The sequence below is a fragment of the Neofelis nebulosa genome, chromosome 6 (assembly GCF_028018385.1).
Source record: "Neofelis nebulosa isolate mNeoNeb1 chromosome 6, mNeoNeb1.pri, whole genome shotgun sequence".
NCBI classification, from domain to species: Eukaryota; Metazoa; Chordata; class Mammalia; order Carnivora; family Felidae; genus Neofelis; species Neofelis nebulosa.
The window spans coordinates 155,168,967-155,182,935 of NC_080787.1; the positions used below are offsets into that span (position 1 = coordinate 155,168,967).

Below are 13,969 nucleotides of genomic sequence, written 5' to 3' on the forward strand. Positions count from 1 at the left end.
TACGTGATAGTTTCACTAATGGTGACATTCGCCAAAATCAATTGTTTGAGACCACAAGGGGGTAATTTTCTAATTCTACCATTCATCCCACTTGTCTGGAATTCTTCTCTCAAAAATAACTTTTCTTCTTCAAATAGGGTATCGGGTTAACTTGAAATATAGTCCAAACAGGAAAGGCAAGACAAAAGCTGAATTATTTCCCTTAAAAAGACATGGTTCTGTAAGGTATTGGTACCCAAGGTACCTCCAAATGGGGAAAAATAAGGCTTTATTTATGTTTGTTTTTGTCTTGCTTTTAGTTATCTCATTTTTGGATTGTTATTTAAAAATCGTGAGATTTTTAGATATATAATGTTTTCAAACCAATTACAGTCATTATTCTTTCGATGCTCCATTACGCCTTCTTTGGTCAATAGCTTTTAATGTTGCTTCCTGCAGCCATATTATATGACCCCATAGCTCCTCAATTCTCCTTCATTTTCAGCACAAGATGTCCCTGGCTCATCTGTGAACTTTTTGCCACATACCTGAAAGGAGCTATTCATCAGAGAACTCTGGTTCCCATCAGTGGGGACAGCAGGTAGAGGAGGCCACAGGTCATGAAGGGCAATGCTGGAATGTCAGTGCTTCTGAACATTTTCAGTGGCTGATGCTAGTTAACATGTGCCTGTTTTCATATTTGTGCACCAATCCCACACTGCTTTAATTAGAGACTTTCTAACATGTTTGAATAACTGCTAAAGCAAGGTTTCCCCCCGCCCCATTATTATGCTCTTTTTTTTTCCAGGGTGTCTTGACCATTGTTACTTGTTTGTTCTTTGAAATAATTTTACAATGTGATTGTCTACCTACAGAAACACCTGTTGAATTTTTTAAATTTTTTTTTTAATGTTTTTATTTATTTTTGAGAGAGAGAGAGGCAGACTGAGCGAGGGAGAGGCAGGGAAATAGAGGGAGACACAGAATCAGCAGCAGGCTCCAGGCTCCGAGCTGTCAGCACAGAGCCCGATGCAGGGCTCAAACTCACAGACTGTGAGATCATGACCTGAGCTGAAGTCAGATGCTCAACCAACTGAGCCACCCAGGTGCCCCTAAAACCTATTGAAATTTTTGTTGCGGAAGTGTTAAGCTTGCAAATTACCTACAAAGAACTGACTTCTTTATGAGACAGAATCTTCCCATTCAAGAAAAGTTAAGACATTTCATTTTTCAAGATTACATTTCTGGAAAAAAATAAAGTTTTCTTCATAGAGGTTTTGTGGGGTTCTTGTTAAGTTTATGCCTGAACATTTTATCCTTCTTAAGGCTCTTCTAAATGCATTCTCTTTCTTATATATCATCTCACAGGTTTTTGTTTTTATATGTAAAAAACATTAAATTCCATATATTAATTTAAGTCCCACTATTTCTTGAATTATTTTATTGTTTATAACGACCATTAATTCTCTTGGGTTTTCCAGGGGCACCTGGATGCCTCAGTCGGTTAAGTATCCAACTTCAGCTCAGGTCATGATCTTGTGGTTTGTGAGTTCGCGCCCCATGTTGGGCTCTGTGCTGTCAGCTCAGAGCCTGGAGCCTACTTTTGATTCTGTGTCTCCCTCTCGCTCTGCCCCTCCTCTCTCTCTGTCTCTGTCTCCGTCTCTGTCTCTCTCTCTCTCTCTTTCAAAAATGAAAAACCTCTCTGACCTCAGCCACAGCAATTTCTTACTTGACACATCCCCAAAGGTAAGGGAATTAAAAGCAAAAATGAACTTCTGGGACCTCATAAAAATAAAAAGCTTCTGCACTGCAAAGGAAACAATCAACAAAACTAACTAAAAGGCAACCAACGGAATGGGAAAAGATATTTGTAAATGACATATTGGACAAAGGACTAGTATCCAAAATCTATAAAGAGCTCACCAAACTCCACACCTGAAAAACAAATAACCCAGTGAAGAAATGGACAGAAAACATGAACAGACACTTCTCTAAAGAAGACATCCGGATGGCCAACAGGCACATGAAAAGATGCTCAACGTCACTCCTCATCAGGGAAATACAAATCAAAACCACACTCAGATATCACCTCACGCCAGTCAGAGTGGCCAAAATGAACAAATCAGAAGACTATGGATGCTGGAGAGGATGTGGAGAAACGGAACCCTCTTGCACTATTGGTGGGAATGCAAACTGGTACAGCCGCTCTGGAAAAGAGTGTGGAGGTTCCTCAAAAAATTAAAAATGGACCTACCCTATGACCCAGAAAGAGCACTGCTAGGAACTCACCCAAGGGATACAGGAGTGCTGATGTATAGGGGCACTTGTACCCCAATGTTTATAGCAGCACTCTCAACAATAGCCAAATTATGGAAAGAGCCTAAATATCCATCAACTGACGAATGGATAAAGAAATTGTGGTTTATATACACAATGGAGTACTACGTGGCAATGAGAAAGAATGACATATGGCCTTTTGTAGCAACATGGATGGAACTGGAGAGTGTTATGCTAAGTGAAATAAGTCATACAGAGAAGGATAGATTCCATATGTTTTCACTCCTATGTGGATCCTGACAAACTTAACAGAAGACCATGGGGGAGGGGATGGGGGGAAAAAGTTACAGAGAGGGAGGGAGGCAAACCATAAGAGACTCTTAAAAACTGAGAATAAACTGAGGGGTAAGGGGGGGGTAGGTGGGGAGGGTGGGTGATGGGCACTAAGGAGGGCACCTGTTGGGATGAGCACTGGGTGTGGTATGGAAACCAATTTGACAATAAATCTCATATTTAAAAAAATGAATCAACATCAAAAAAATTTTTTTAATAAATTCTCTTGGGTTTTTCAGATACACAATCTTATCATCTATGAATCTAGACAGTTTTAACTGTTCCTTTTCAACTATAATGTCTCTCATTATCTTGCCTAATTTTGTAGGTAAATACTGCCAACATTATAAAACAGTAATGGAATCAATGGGCGTTCTTACTTTGTCCCTGATCAGAAGCTGCTTCCACTGTTTTCTCATAAGATGCTGGCATTTGGGCAGGGATGAGTATTTTATCATTTGAAAGAAGTATTTATACATTTATCTTGTAAGGGGTGTTTTACATGAAATGAATGGGGAACTGTGTTAAAATGGCTTTTCTGTTTATATGGAGAGGACAGCACAATCTCATTACATTAGTTAATGGCCTCCTTGATTATTGGGCCATCCTTGATTTCCAGGAGCATAGGTAAGTTATTGTGACTTTGTGGTCAGATTCTGCTTATTCTTACTCAAGATTTTTTTAATTTATATTTACAAGTAAAACGTAGTTTTCTGAAATTTTATTGAGTTATCATTAAGTTGTATTCATTTCAAAAAAATAATCTGGATGCTTTCCTTATATCTTAGAGTTATCTGAGACCACTGGATTTTAAAAAGTTTGGTAAAGTCCCTTAAGAAATCATCTGGGTCTAGTATTTTTTGTAGAAAAGCTCTTGGGATTTTTAAAAAATTTCTTCTATAAAAACTAACCCATTAATTTACTTGTCTTTTTGGGAAATCTTTGATATATTTCCTGCAACTTATCCATTTCTATATGGCTGTCATATTTATTTGCATAAACTATGAAAAGCAGTTTCTTGGTTTTGAAAAGCTCCCCTATTCCATGTTTCTTTTCCTTTTTCCTCTTCATCATTTCTTATTAATTATATATTAAGCTTTGTCTCTTTCTCAGAAATTTGGGTTAAAGTTTATTTTGTAGTTCATGTTTTTAAAAAATAAACATTGTCATGTTTTCTCTCTTCCGTCTGCTTTTATCTCTATCAATTCCTTGCCCGTTTATTTTGTGGTTCCTTTTCTTGCTTTCTAGATGGATATTTAATTAATTATTGTTCCCTTTCTTAAAACCTGCTCCACGCATTTCTTTAGTTGTATCCCAGAGACACTGACACATCACGTTATAAATATCATTATTTTTAAGAAATCCTACAATTTCATTTTTCTTTACGTTATTAAACCACGAGTTCAATAATAGAAATTCTGTATCCATACAGAAGGAACTTTTCTTTGTATCCCATTACCAATTTATGCGTTGACTGCACTGTGGTGAGAGAATGACATTTTTGTTCTTATTTTAATCTGTTGTGCTTTTCTCTATGGTTTCATGTATGGTTAATGTTCCCACATTTGATGTGCATGTGGAAAGAAAGTACCATTCCTTGTTGGCATGCGACTACGTCCACGCATGTCTATAAGATGATGCATTATTGATTATGTGGTATAGGTTTTCTGTAACATTCCAGTGCTTGTGGAAGTGCTTCGATCTGTTGAGGATTAAGATGGATATGATAAAGTCCTCATTATTGGTGTCTGGCTATTTATTGTTTCATTTCTTACATGTCTGCCTTATGAATTTACTCTTCTGCTTATTTTCATTGATGAACAGACATTGTGTTATATTTTCATTGGTAGTTTTATCCTTTGGCATTATAAAGTATCTTTGCCTCATTGATTTTGGGGGGTTAAATTATGACATATGTAATATCAAGACCATATAATCTTCTTTACTTTTATTTTCTCTTGCCTGATACACATTTGCTCATCTTTTTTTTTTATATATATACTTTCTGAATCACTTGGCTTAGAACATTTCCTGTATTCAGCATAAACTCAGATTTTTCTTCTTATCTATAAGATCCAATCTAAGTGTCTTTATTTTTTTTTATTTTTTTTTTCAACATTTATTTATTTTTGAGAGAGAGTGTGAGCTGAGAAGGGACAGAGAGAGAGGGAGACACAGAATCTGAAGGAGGTTCCAGGCGCTGAGCTGTCAGCACAGAGCCTGATGCAGGGCTCGAACCCACGAACCGTGAGATCATGACCTGGGCCAAAGTCTGGCGCTCAACCGACTGAGCCACCCAGGCGCCCATGAGTGTCTTCTTTTAAAACTTGAGTTCATTTTACTTGAACTCACTAATATAATCAATATACTGATCTCAGTTCTGTCCAATTGTTTTATTTTTAATTATACAGTTGATCCTTGAACACAGGTTTAAACTGTGCGGGTCCACTTATACACAGACTGGTTTGATAACTACAATATTGCAAATCTATTTTCTCTTATGATCTTCTTAGTGACTTTTCTCTAGCTGACTTTATTATAAAAACACATTAAAAAAATACATTACACAACACATATAACACAGAAAATATGTGTTAAGCAACTGTTCGTGTCATGTTAAGTCTTCTGCTCAACAGTAGGTTACTGATAATTAAGTTTGGGGAGAAGCAAAAGTTGTATGTGAATTTTTGGGGGCGCCTGGGTGGCTCAGGCAGTTAAGGGTCGACTTCAACTCAGGTCATGATCTCACAGTTCAAGAGTTCAAGCCCCACATCAGGCTCTCTGCTGTCAGGGCAGAGCCGGCTTTAGATCTTCTACCTCTCTCTCTCTGCCCCTCCCCCATGCACGCTCTCTCAAAAACAAATGAACATTAAAGAAAGAGTTACATATGAATTTTTGACTGTGCAGGAGGTCAGTACCCCTAACCCCCATGTTTTCAAATGGTCAGCTGTACTTATAAACAAAGAGAGCTTTCATTTTATGATTTTATTTCATGTTTGGATGTTTCCTCTGCCACTAAAAAACCCAGCTATTCAAGGTCTTCTGTGGTTCCGTATAAATTTTAGGATTATTTGTTCTAATTCTGTAAAGGAATTGTATTGAATGTGTAGATTGCTCAAAGCAATTCTGAAAACCAAAAACAACACTGGAAGCATAACCATCCCAGATTTCGAGATACACATTGAATTTTCTTGAAATTTTTGACCACCATTTTCTTTTATTCACCATATTTCTGAGTGCAGCTAGAAAATGTAATAATTGAAATTAAGAGTATAAAGTCACAGAAACACTGAAAATAGAAAGATGGGAAATGAAGGTGATATGAGAATATGTAAGTCTCAAGTAGACATTAAGGCTTAAAGCATTACTAGAGATGAGGGACTTTAATAATGATAACAATGCCAATCTATATAGAAAGTATCACAATTCTAAATCTGTATGCACCTGATAACGTACTTTCAAAATAGAAAAAGCAAAAGTAATATAACCTTAAGAAGGAAAAAAAATTCCTCAATTATAATGGAAGACTTTAAAAAACTTATTTTAATGGCTACAAATTATTGCTGATCATGATGCTTTTCTGCTTAAAATATTCTACTAGTGCTCCAATGTCATGGAGAATACAGACCAAGTATCTTTAGTGGCATACAAGAATCTTCAAAATATGCTCCAAATTGCCTGTCGAAACTTTGTCTCTATTTCTCCCAGATGTCCCGTTTTCTATTGCATGTATGATACAAACTCTGGATATGACAGTCCTTTCCACAAAAGATGAGCACGAACCAAAGAAATTCTCACAGACAAGAGACTACACAGACAAATGTGTTTTCTATGCAGATGAAAACTAACAATGTATTTGAAAATAAACTGACAGAAATCAAGAAAACACATAAATTTGGGATACCTGGGTAGGGCTCAGTCAAAAAAGTGACTCTTGATTTCAGCTCAGGTCACGATCTCATGGTTCGTGGGTCCGTGCCCCGTGTCAAGTTGATAGCATAGAGCCTACTTGGAATTCTTTCTCCTCTCTCTCTCCTCCTCTCCCACTTAAGTTCTCCCGCCCTCTAAATAAACATTAAAAAAAAAAGAAAAGAAAAACACATAAACAGTAACAGAACTGCTAAAGTAGAAACAGAAGAGCTCAGAAATAAAATTACTAGACACACGACTATGTTACATGAAAACTGATAAGTGTTAGGAAAGCATTAGAAAAAAATTTTCAGAAATGAAGGTCAAATTTGAATGAATGTAGTAGAAAGTAGATACTCCAGAAAGCACAATAAGGGAAAAAGAGGATATAAGGAAGAAAAATAAATACATCCATAACTGAGTAAAGAAAATCATTAAAACATTCAAGATGAAAGATATAGGCATCGGGCAAAAGAGATTCAACCTACATATAATTGGAGTCCCTGAAGAAAATTTTTCAGACAATAATTGAACAGAACATTAAAATTGTAGCTTTCTCACAAATTACTTAAATCTGTATATTGAAAAGGCATCTGCGGGCTGGGGGGTGGGCTGGGGCTGGGGGCCAGCTGGGGTGCGGCCCAGGCACTCTGCTCTACATTGCTCAGTGCTCCTCCACACTGTGTACCCACAGAGGGAGGTGACAGGAAACAATCTGACACCAGGTAAGAACCTGGGGCAGGATTAACCGAAGTGGAGAGAAATCGCACATTCCTGTTGGCTCCATAAGTACCTATGTATTGTGGCAGGAAAAGTGAAACGGGTCACTGATCCTGAGAAGTCAGTGCTGATAAGTAACTTTGAAAGGAGTCAGTGGGTCCATGTGACAAATGAGGATTACAATTTTTACCGGATGAGTGTGAAAACCAACAGAAACATTCTGAGTGGCACAACTGGCTATCGGTTCTCAGACAGTCAGTGGTCAACCACTTTCTGAGCCACTGAGAAGTGACTGGAAAGATGTGACTATGAAGAAATTTAAAAGCTACAGGAAGAGCTTGAGAAAAAAGAGGGTTCTCCGGCAGAAAAAGCTGAAAGCAGAAAATACTTCCATCGGAACTTTGTTTCAGCACCTGCAGCTGCCCACTGGCTACAGCGGTTCGCTCAGGAGTTCAGAGCCCCTCCAGCTCCTGCTCGGCAAACCTGGCGGCAAAGCCCAGGGAAAGGGCATCTTTCCGATCCACATGCTCTCACAGATTGAACAGTGGTCCGGAACAGCTGCGACCCTGTCCGCTGAAGAAGCTACATGACCTCTCTGTCCATCAATGACCCATTTCTAATCAGCGGGAGGAGGTGGATGTCCTGCTGAGCTGTTCTACACGTAAACTTGGACTTTGCCGCTTTTGCACAGTAAAACACACACCAGGTGGGTTGGAGAACACGGGTGTTCATCTCCCCAACGCTGCCCTCTGGGGACATGGGGAGGACTACAGCCACATCCACGGGGGCATGTGGACCACGAGTGACCTGTGGCTCTACCTGGAGGGCACCCGAGGCGAGGGCGACCCGCAAGCTGCTCAGGGAGATCCCCTGGGTCACTGTGCAGCCACTGGCCGCAGACGACATGGCACGGTGCGTCCCACGGGTGCGACACCACCGCAGACAACAGGCTGATGGCCTGGCTGACCGAGGGGAACACATCCGTCTCTCACATCCAGTACCACCAACGACCAAATCCTTAAGTATAACCTGACAGACGACAGCCTCAATACTGCGTCCCTATGCGACATTCCAGACTACACACGAACAAGCCACGCCCAAAGGAAGTCGTTGGCAGTTAGGAAATTCGTGTTGATGAAGAGCTGAGCAAGGTGGTGGGGCGGACCAAGAGCTCAGTAGTTCAGGACCAGTCGCTGGGGCCCGATGGGGGCGATGGAGAGACCGGGGGAACCGTCCTCACAACCTGGGGGCGGGGGCCTATAAGCACAGAAAACAGCAGGCTAGACGCTGCCAAATGCTAACTACACCGGGGCCTGTTCCGGAATTCCCCTTCCCTGGAGCGTGTTTCCCTCCTAAGCCCTGCAAGCAAAGACACTTCTTCGGGAGGTTAGACAAAATAAAAATGAAATAAGTACATTGTTCCCTAAGATAGCGGAAGGAGTACTCCCGGTTAAATACTTTGATCTGGTATTTTATTTATTAGCGTTGTTATGTGGTGATTCACAGAAAATACACACATAGCAATGCCTTTGACGTGGAAGGCAATTTGTACAATGATTGATAAATGAATAAAGAAATAAGTTAATGAATTAATGGGGTGTAAAATAATCATGCTTCACCAAAAATACATATAAGGGCCTTTCAAACCTCCTACATTATTGTTATTAAAATACTATTACTTATGGGGCACCCAGGTGGCTCAATCGGTTAAGCGTCCGACTTGATCTCGATTCAGGTCACTATCTCACGGGACGTGAGTTCAAGCACAGAGCCTGCTTGGGATTCTCTCTCTCCCTCTCTCTCTCTCTCTCTGCCCCTCCCTTGTGCTCTCTCTTCCCTGTCTCAAAATAAATAAATAAAGTTAAAAAAATACTATTAAAGTCTCAAACACTGGCCGATAATTAAGCTTTTTAAAATCAATTTTTATCCTAACGTGCAACAACATTAAACGGTTTCCACAAGAATGAGTGGATCTCACGACCGAAGAACAAACACACCACAGCAGTACATACGTGTCTGTCCTCGGCACCAGAAGCCACGTAGCGTCCACAAGGGCTAAAAGCAATTCCACATGGGTATCCGTGGTTCGGATGTCCTTCAAAACGGCGCTCACATCTACAGGAAAAAGAAGAAATACCAGGGAAAAAAAATGATTTTTTAATTTTTAACACAAATGAGGAAAAAGACACTGACTTGCGGCTCGTCTACACAACAATGAACAAATTGGCAGTGAGAGAGCACGCTTATGCATGAGAATTCCTCTGTGACAAGCAGGTTATTCTAGATCTTTAAAATATGAAAACATTTTAAAGTCATAAATCATTTGCATCAGTGATTCAAAGACTTCTGGGAGGCGCAACATTCTATCAAGGCTGATTAAGGGCCACACCAACTATTCACGAAGTGTGACGCACAACTGTTTACTATAACGTGGGTCAGGGAACTAATGCTGGTTTTACTGAGAAAATGCCCAGCACTTTCTGGGGTCGCCAGGCAGCCCTGAGAAAGCCTTTGTCACCTGCACGGGGCTGGGCTCCAGGGGGCACTGTGGTGTCACACAGAGCCCCTGGACCAGAACTTCAGTGCCTGTCCAAGATGGCCTCGCAGAACGTCCCCTCCACATGTCGGAGGGGCTTTTGCATTTTTTTTTTAGCGATTACAGAGGAGAGCGAAGACTGTTAATTCTGTCCTTGTGAATCTACAGGTGTGCATATACACACACAAATACTTGTCATGTTTTGTCATACACACTATATATTTAGTGATTATGCCCCATAATGCAATGGTCAAATACGTATATTTTTAGAGAACAGGAACATGCACGTATATGCTGTGGTTTATGAGCATCTGATGACCTCCCCGTGCATCTCTGACCCTCAGAGGCCACAGGTCACACGCACGGCAGAGGAAATACCAGCACCTCTTATTTTAACATTCCAAATTTAGGTGGCCTGTTCTGTGTATAAATCGGACTTTTCTTAGACTGGTCAGTGTGAACAGATTCACCACAACCTTGTCGCATTTGGGAAAAAGAGATCAAACTGAGTTTACAGATACTAAGGCAAAGGGCCTCGGGAGCTTTAAAAGAAGCATCTTCACATACCACAGCTGCAAGGCCTCACCTCAGGGTTCTCAAGTCCCACAGCTTTATCCCATCGCCAGTGGCTGTGGTGGCAAAAAGGTTATAAACCTGATATTGTTGGGTCGTGAATGATGATCCCTGTGATTGTGAGGGGAAGAAACAAGATGCGTTCTTTAAAGGCTGAATTAATAAACATTACACTACTCCAAAGTAAGAAATTAACACAAAGTTTCTTTTCTTATTTATAACAATTTCAGAATTGGGTTCCAAGAACTTCCTTCTGGATAATTACTAATGGTACGTTTTGACCTTGGGAATTATTGGTGTATAATTCCCAAATGCCAAATGCCCCTGAAAGTTATAAAAGTACAATAAAATATCCAAAGACTATAACATTGATACACCAAAATTTATTTTTAAAGTGCAGATCATAACCCATCTTCAGTAAATCATCTGAAAGATGCCCTTACTAAGGAATTCGAGGTTTGAAGTCAGTTATTAATCTGCCGACCATAAAATCCTAAGACCCCCATGCAGCTGTCTGTGCACTGACTTGTGTGAAATCCAGCCCCTGTCACTGGGCGGGGTCCCTCTGAGGACCTGCCTCTGATCTGATCGTCACCTCTCCTCATGCTCTAGTGACTTAAAATGTCTCATGGAATGGAGTGCACTCCATCTACAGAACAATTTTTGGCCTCAAACATTAAATATATTATGGTTCGTAACAATTTCCATTCTCCCTTCCATGTCAAGAATATCCAAACGATTAAGAAAAATTTAATGAAGGACATCTGAAAGCTTTTATCTTTACATATGTAGAAGTTATTCTTCAGTTACAAACAGGAAATGAAGGTTTACATAAATCCATAACAATAATAAACTAATACATAGAGAGAGAAAGTCTTAACTCTGTACCAGACAGCATTCTAAACACTGAACATTTCATACTCTTAACAAACTTATGAGACATAAACTATTTTATACCACTTCAGGTGACGAACACGAGACAGAGGAATCAGGAATCCACTCACGGCCATCCAGCTCCTAATCTCAATGTGGATTAGCGGTCCACAAGCCGGCACAAGGTCACTCATAACATCCCGACAATTCAACGGACATCCAGCAACATTCAGGGATCATCTACTAAACACTGGGCACTTCGCAAGGCACTGAGTATGAGAAGAAAGGCAGACGGGCAGATGATCGTATATTTAAAGTACCTTACAACATTGCTAGTTTCCTGAAGCCAACCAGTAAAAAACTGAAAGTTTTCACAGGGATAAAAGGAGAGTTAAAAATGTTTTCAATCAGTCCAATAGAGGCTAAGGAAGAAGAAATGAAGAAGCAAAGAAAATTCATGATAAATAGACAGTGCAGAAGTTTTTTTTTTTCTTTAACGTAGAAGACAATGCACAAAATAAGATCAAATGTATGAGCGATCACAATAATCGCAAACAGACGAAACAAGTAAAAAAAAAAAAAATTCTTAGTTGGACTTCAAGAAAAACACTTAAAACATATTATTTTTAAAGGCTGAATGTGAAAGGTAGGAGAAAAACAGCATGTATTAAATAAAAGAAGGCAAGATGGATTGCATAAGTACTAGAAGAAATAGATGTAAGGCAAATAAGACCTAATTAAAAACAGTTTATAAATACCATAAAATGTAAGAAGTCTGACGAAAATATACCCAATAATATAGCCTGTAAATACATAAAGCTAAAATTAATAGAATTATAAGAAAGTGACAAGATTACAGTCAGACAAAGATCTTAATTACATTTCTCTACTTTAAAAAAAACCAAGAGTACAAAAAAATTAGTAAATCTTGAATAATTTGAATATAATTAATAATGTTGGGCCAATAGATATCTATGCAAACATGTTCCAAGGGCTTATTCGTTACACACACACACACACACACACACACCTATAAAAACCAACCAGAGAGTCAGATTCTCAGTAAGTACAAAAATCTTACCAGACAGAAGAGACTCTGTTACATAGAGCGTGTGCTCTGAATACAATGCCATAAAATTAGAAATCAGTAACAAGAAGATTCCTGAAAACAAGCTTATATATGTGGAAATCTAAAAGCACATCTAAATAAAGCCTAGGTTAAAAAAATCATAAGGGACATTAGAAAATATTTACTGCTAAATAATAAATACCACATGCTAAAACCTGGAAACTGCAGCTTACGCAGTATTGAGGGGAAATTTGTAGGCTTAAATGTGTACATCATAAATTCACAGAAATGGATGAAATTCATACCTATAATGGGAATTAAAATCAGGCAGCAGAGATATGTACTTTGCTGCTAGTATGTAAGAGAACAATGTACCACACAACACAGGACATATTTCTGAACACATACTTGCGAAAGATCCACACCAAATTCAGTCGTGGTTATCAAAGGAGGAGACAGAAAGAGCAGAACTGTCTATCCATAAGCATTTCATTTCTTTAAAAAAAATAAAACCACAAGATCTAAAGATAAAGCAATATATTTTAAGGCAATTATATGGATTTTAGTGACCATTACTTCTTAATTTTTTTCCACACTTATTTATTTTTTGAGAGAGAGAGCGTGAACAGAAGAGGGGCAGAGAAAGAGGGAGACACAGAATCCAAAGCAGGCTCCAGGCTCTGAGCTGTCACGACAGCACAGAACCCGACACGGAGCTCGAACTCAAGGGCCACAAGATCATGACCTGAGCTGAAGTCAGCTACTTAACCGACTGAGCCACCCAGGCACCCCTAGTGACCATTATTTCTGAGAAACTAAAGTTTTCTGTGTGGTAATATGTTTTCGTTAGAAAACTAGTTAAAGCTTTACATATTTAATTTTCCAATTCAAATTAGCTGTCTAGCGTTATGTATTTACATCACAAAAATGCATGTATCTAATGCAGGCACAGAAACAAAAGTAATAGTCAAGGGTTTGATATATATATATATGGAAAAAAAGCACTCGCTATGATTTTTAAAGTGATCAATAAGCCATAAAAGATTTATGTGTTTTCATTGCAAAAATAAGCTACTTAATGATATAACACAATTTAAAGAGAGGAAACTGTGGCCCTCGCTTTTTGATGCATACGGTACTCTTGTCAACGTGATAAACTTGTCCAGCGACCGCAGGGGCCATTCTTGGGATCGTGCACTGGGATGCTTGCAAAAGGGCATTACTGACGTGTGACGCATGTAGCTCTGCGGGTCCTAAGCTTAAAAGAAATTAGCAAAGATCTGTTTTACACTTTCCTGGAAATACGACATTTGGGACGCTTAGCATTTGTGCTTCTCCTAAATTGGGACTTGTTCCGTGACAATTCCTGGGTAGCAGCTCCCATATGGCTGCAGCTAGTTGGAACACTTTGATGTATGTGGTGTAACTGAACAAAAATTCGACAGAACTTTAAGGAAACAAGCTACTAAAACACTGGGAGCCTCTGGAGCCTTACATCCCACTCCCCTCCCATCATACACCATTCAGAAGGTTATTCTCAGGAAGTAAAACCAGTGGTGTTCCCACTAGAAACCTCAGGACTATTTTCCCTCACACCTCTCATCCAAGAGCACACCACAATGATCCCCAAAATATCACAGTCACTGAAAGACCATGTCGGTTTGGGGAACACTCGGTCACCGCACACGCTGCCACTCAAC

The 13,969-nt window shown here is 39.4% G+C and overlaps 1 protein-coding gene across 1 annotated transcript in view; it reads right to left on the reverse strand.

Annotated features, from left to right (window-relative positions):
• WDR27 (WD repeat domain 27) overlaps nt 1–13,969 on the reverse strand; it is a gene marked incomplete at its 5' end in the record, with an annotated part of 158,843 nt that overhangs the window by 86,195 nt on the left and 58,679 nt on the right. Inside the window, 2 exons of the mRNA XM_058736176.1 lie at nt 9,231–9,333; nt 10,341–10,438. Coding sequence (XP_058592159.1) covers nt 9,231–9,333; nt 10,341–10,438 — 201 coding nt within the window. The remainder of the gene's footprint in view (nt 1–9,230; nt 9,334–10,340; nt 10,439–13,969) is intronic.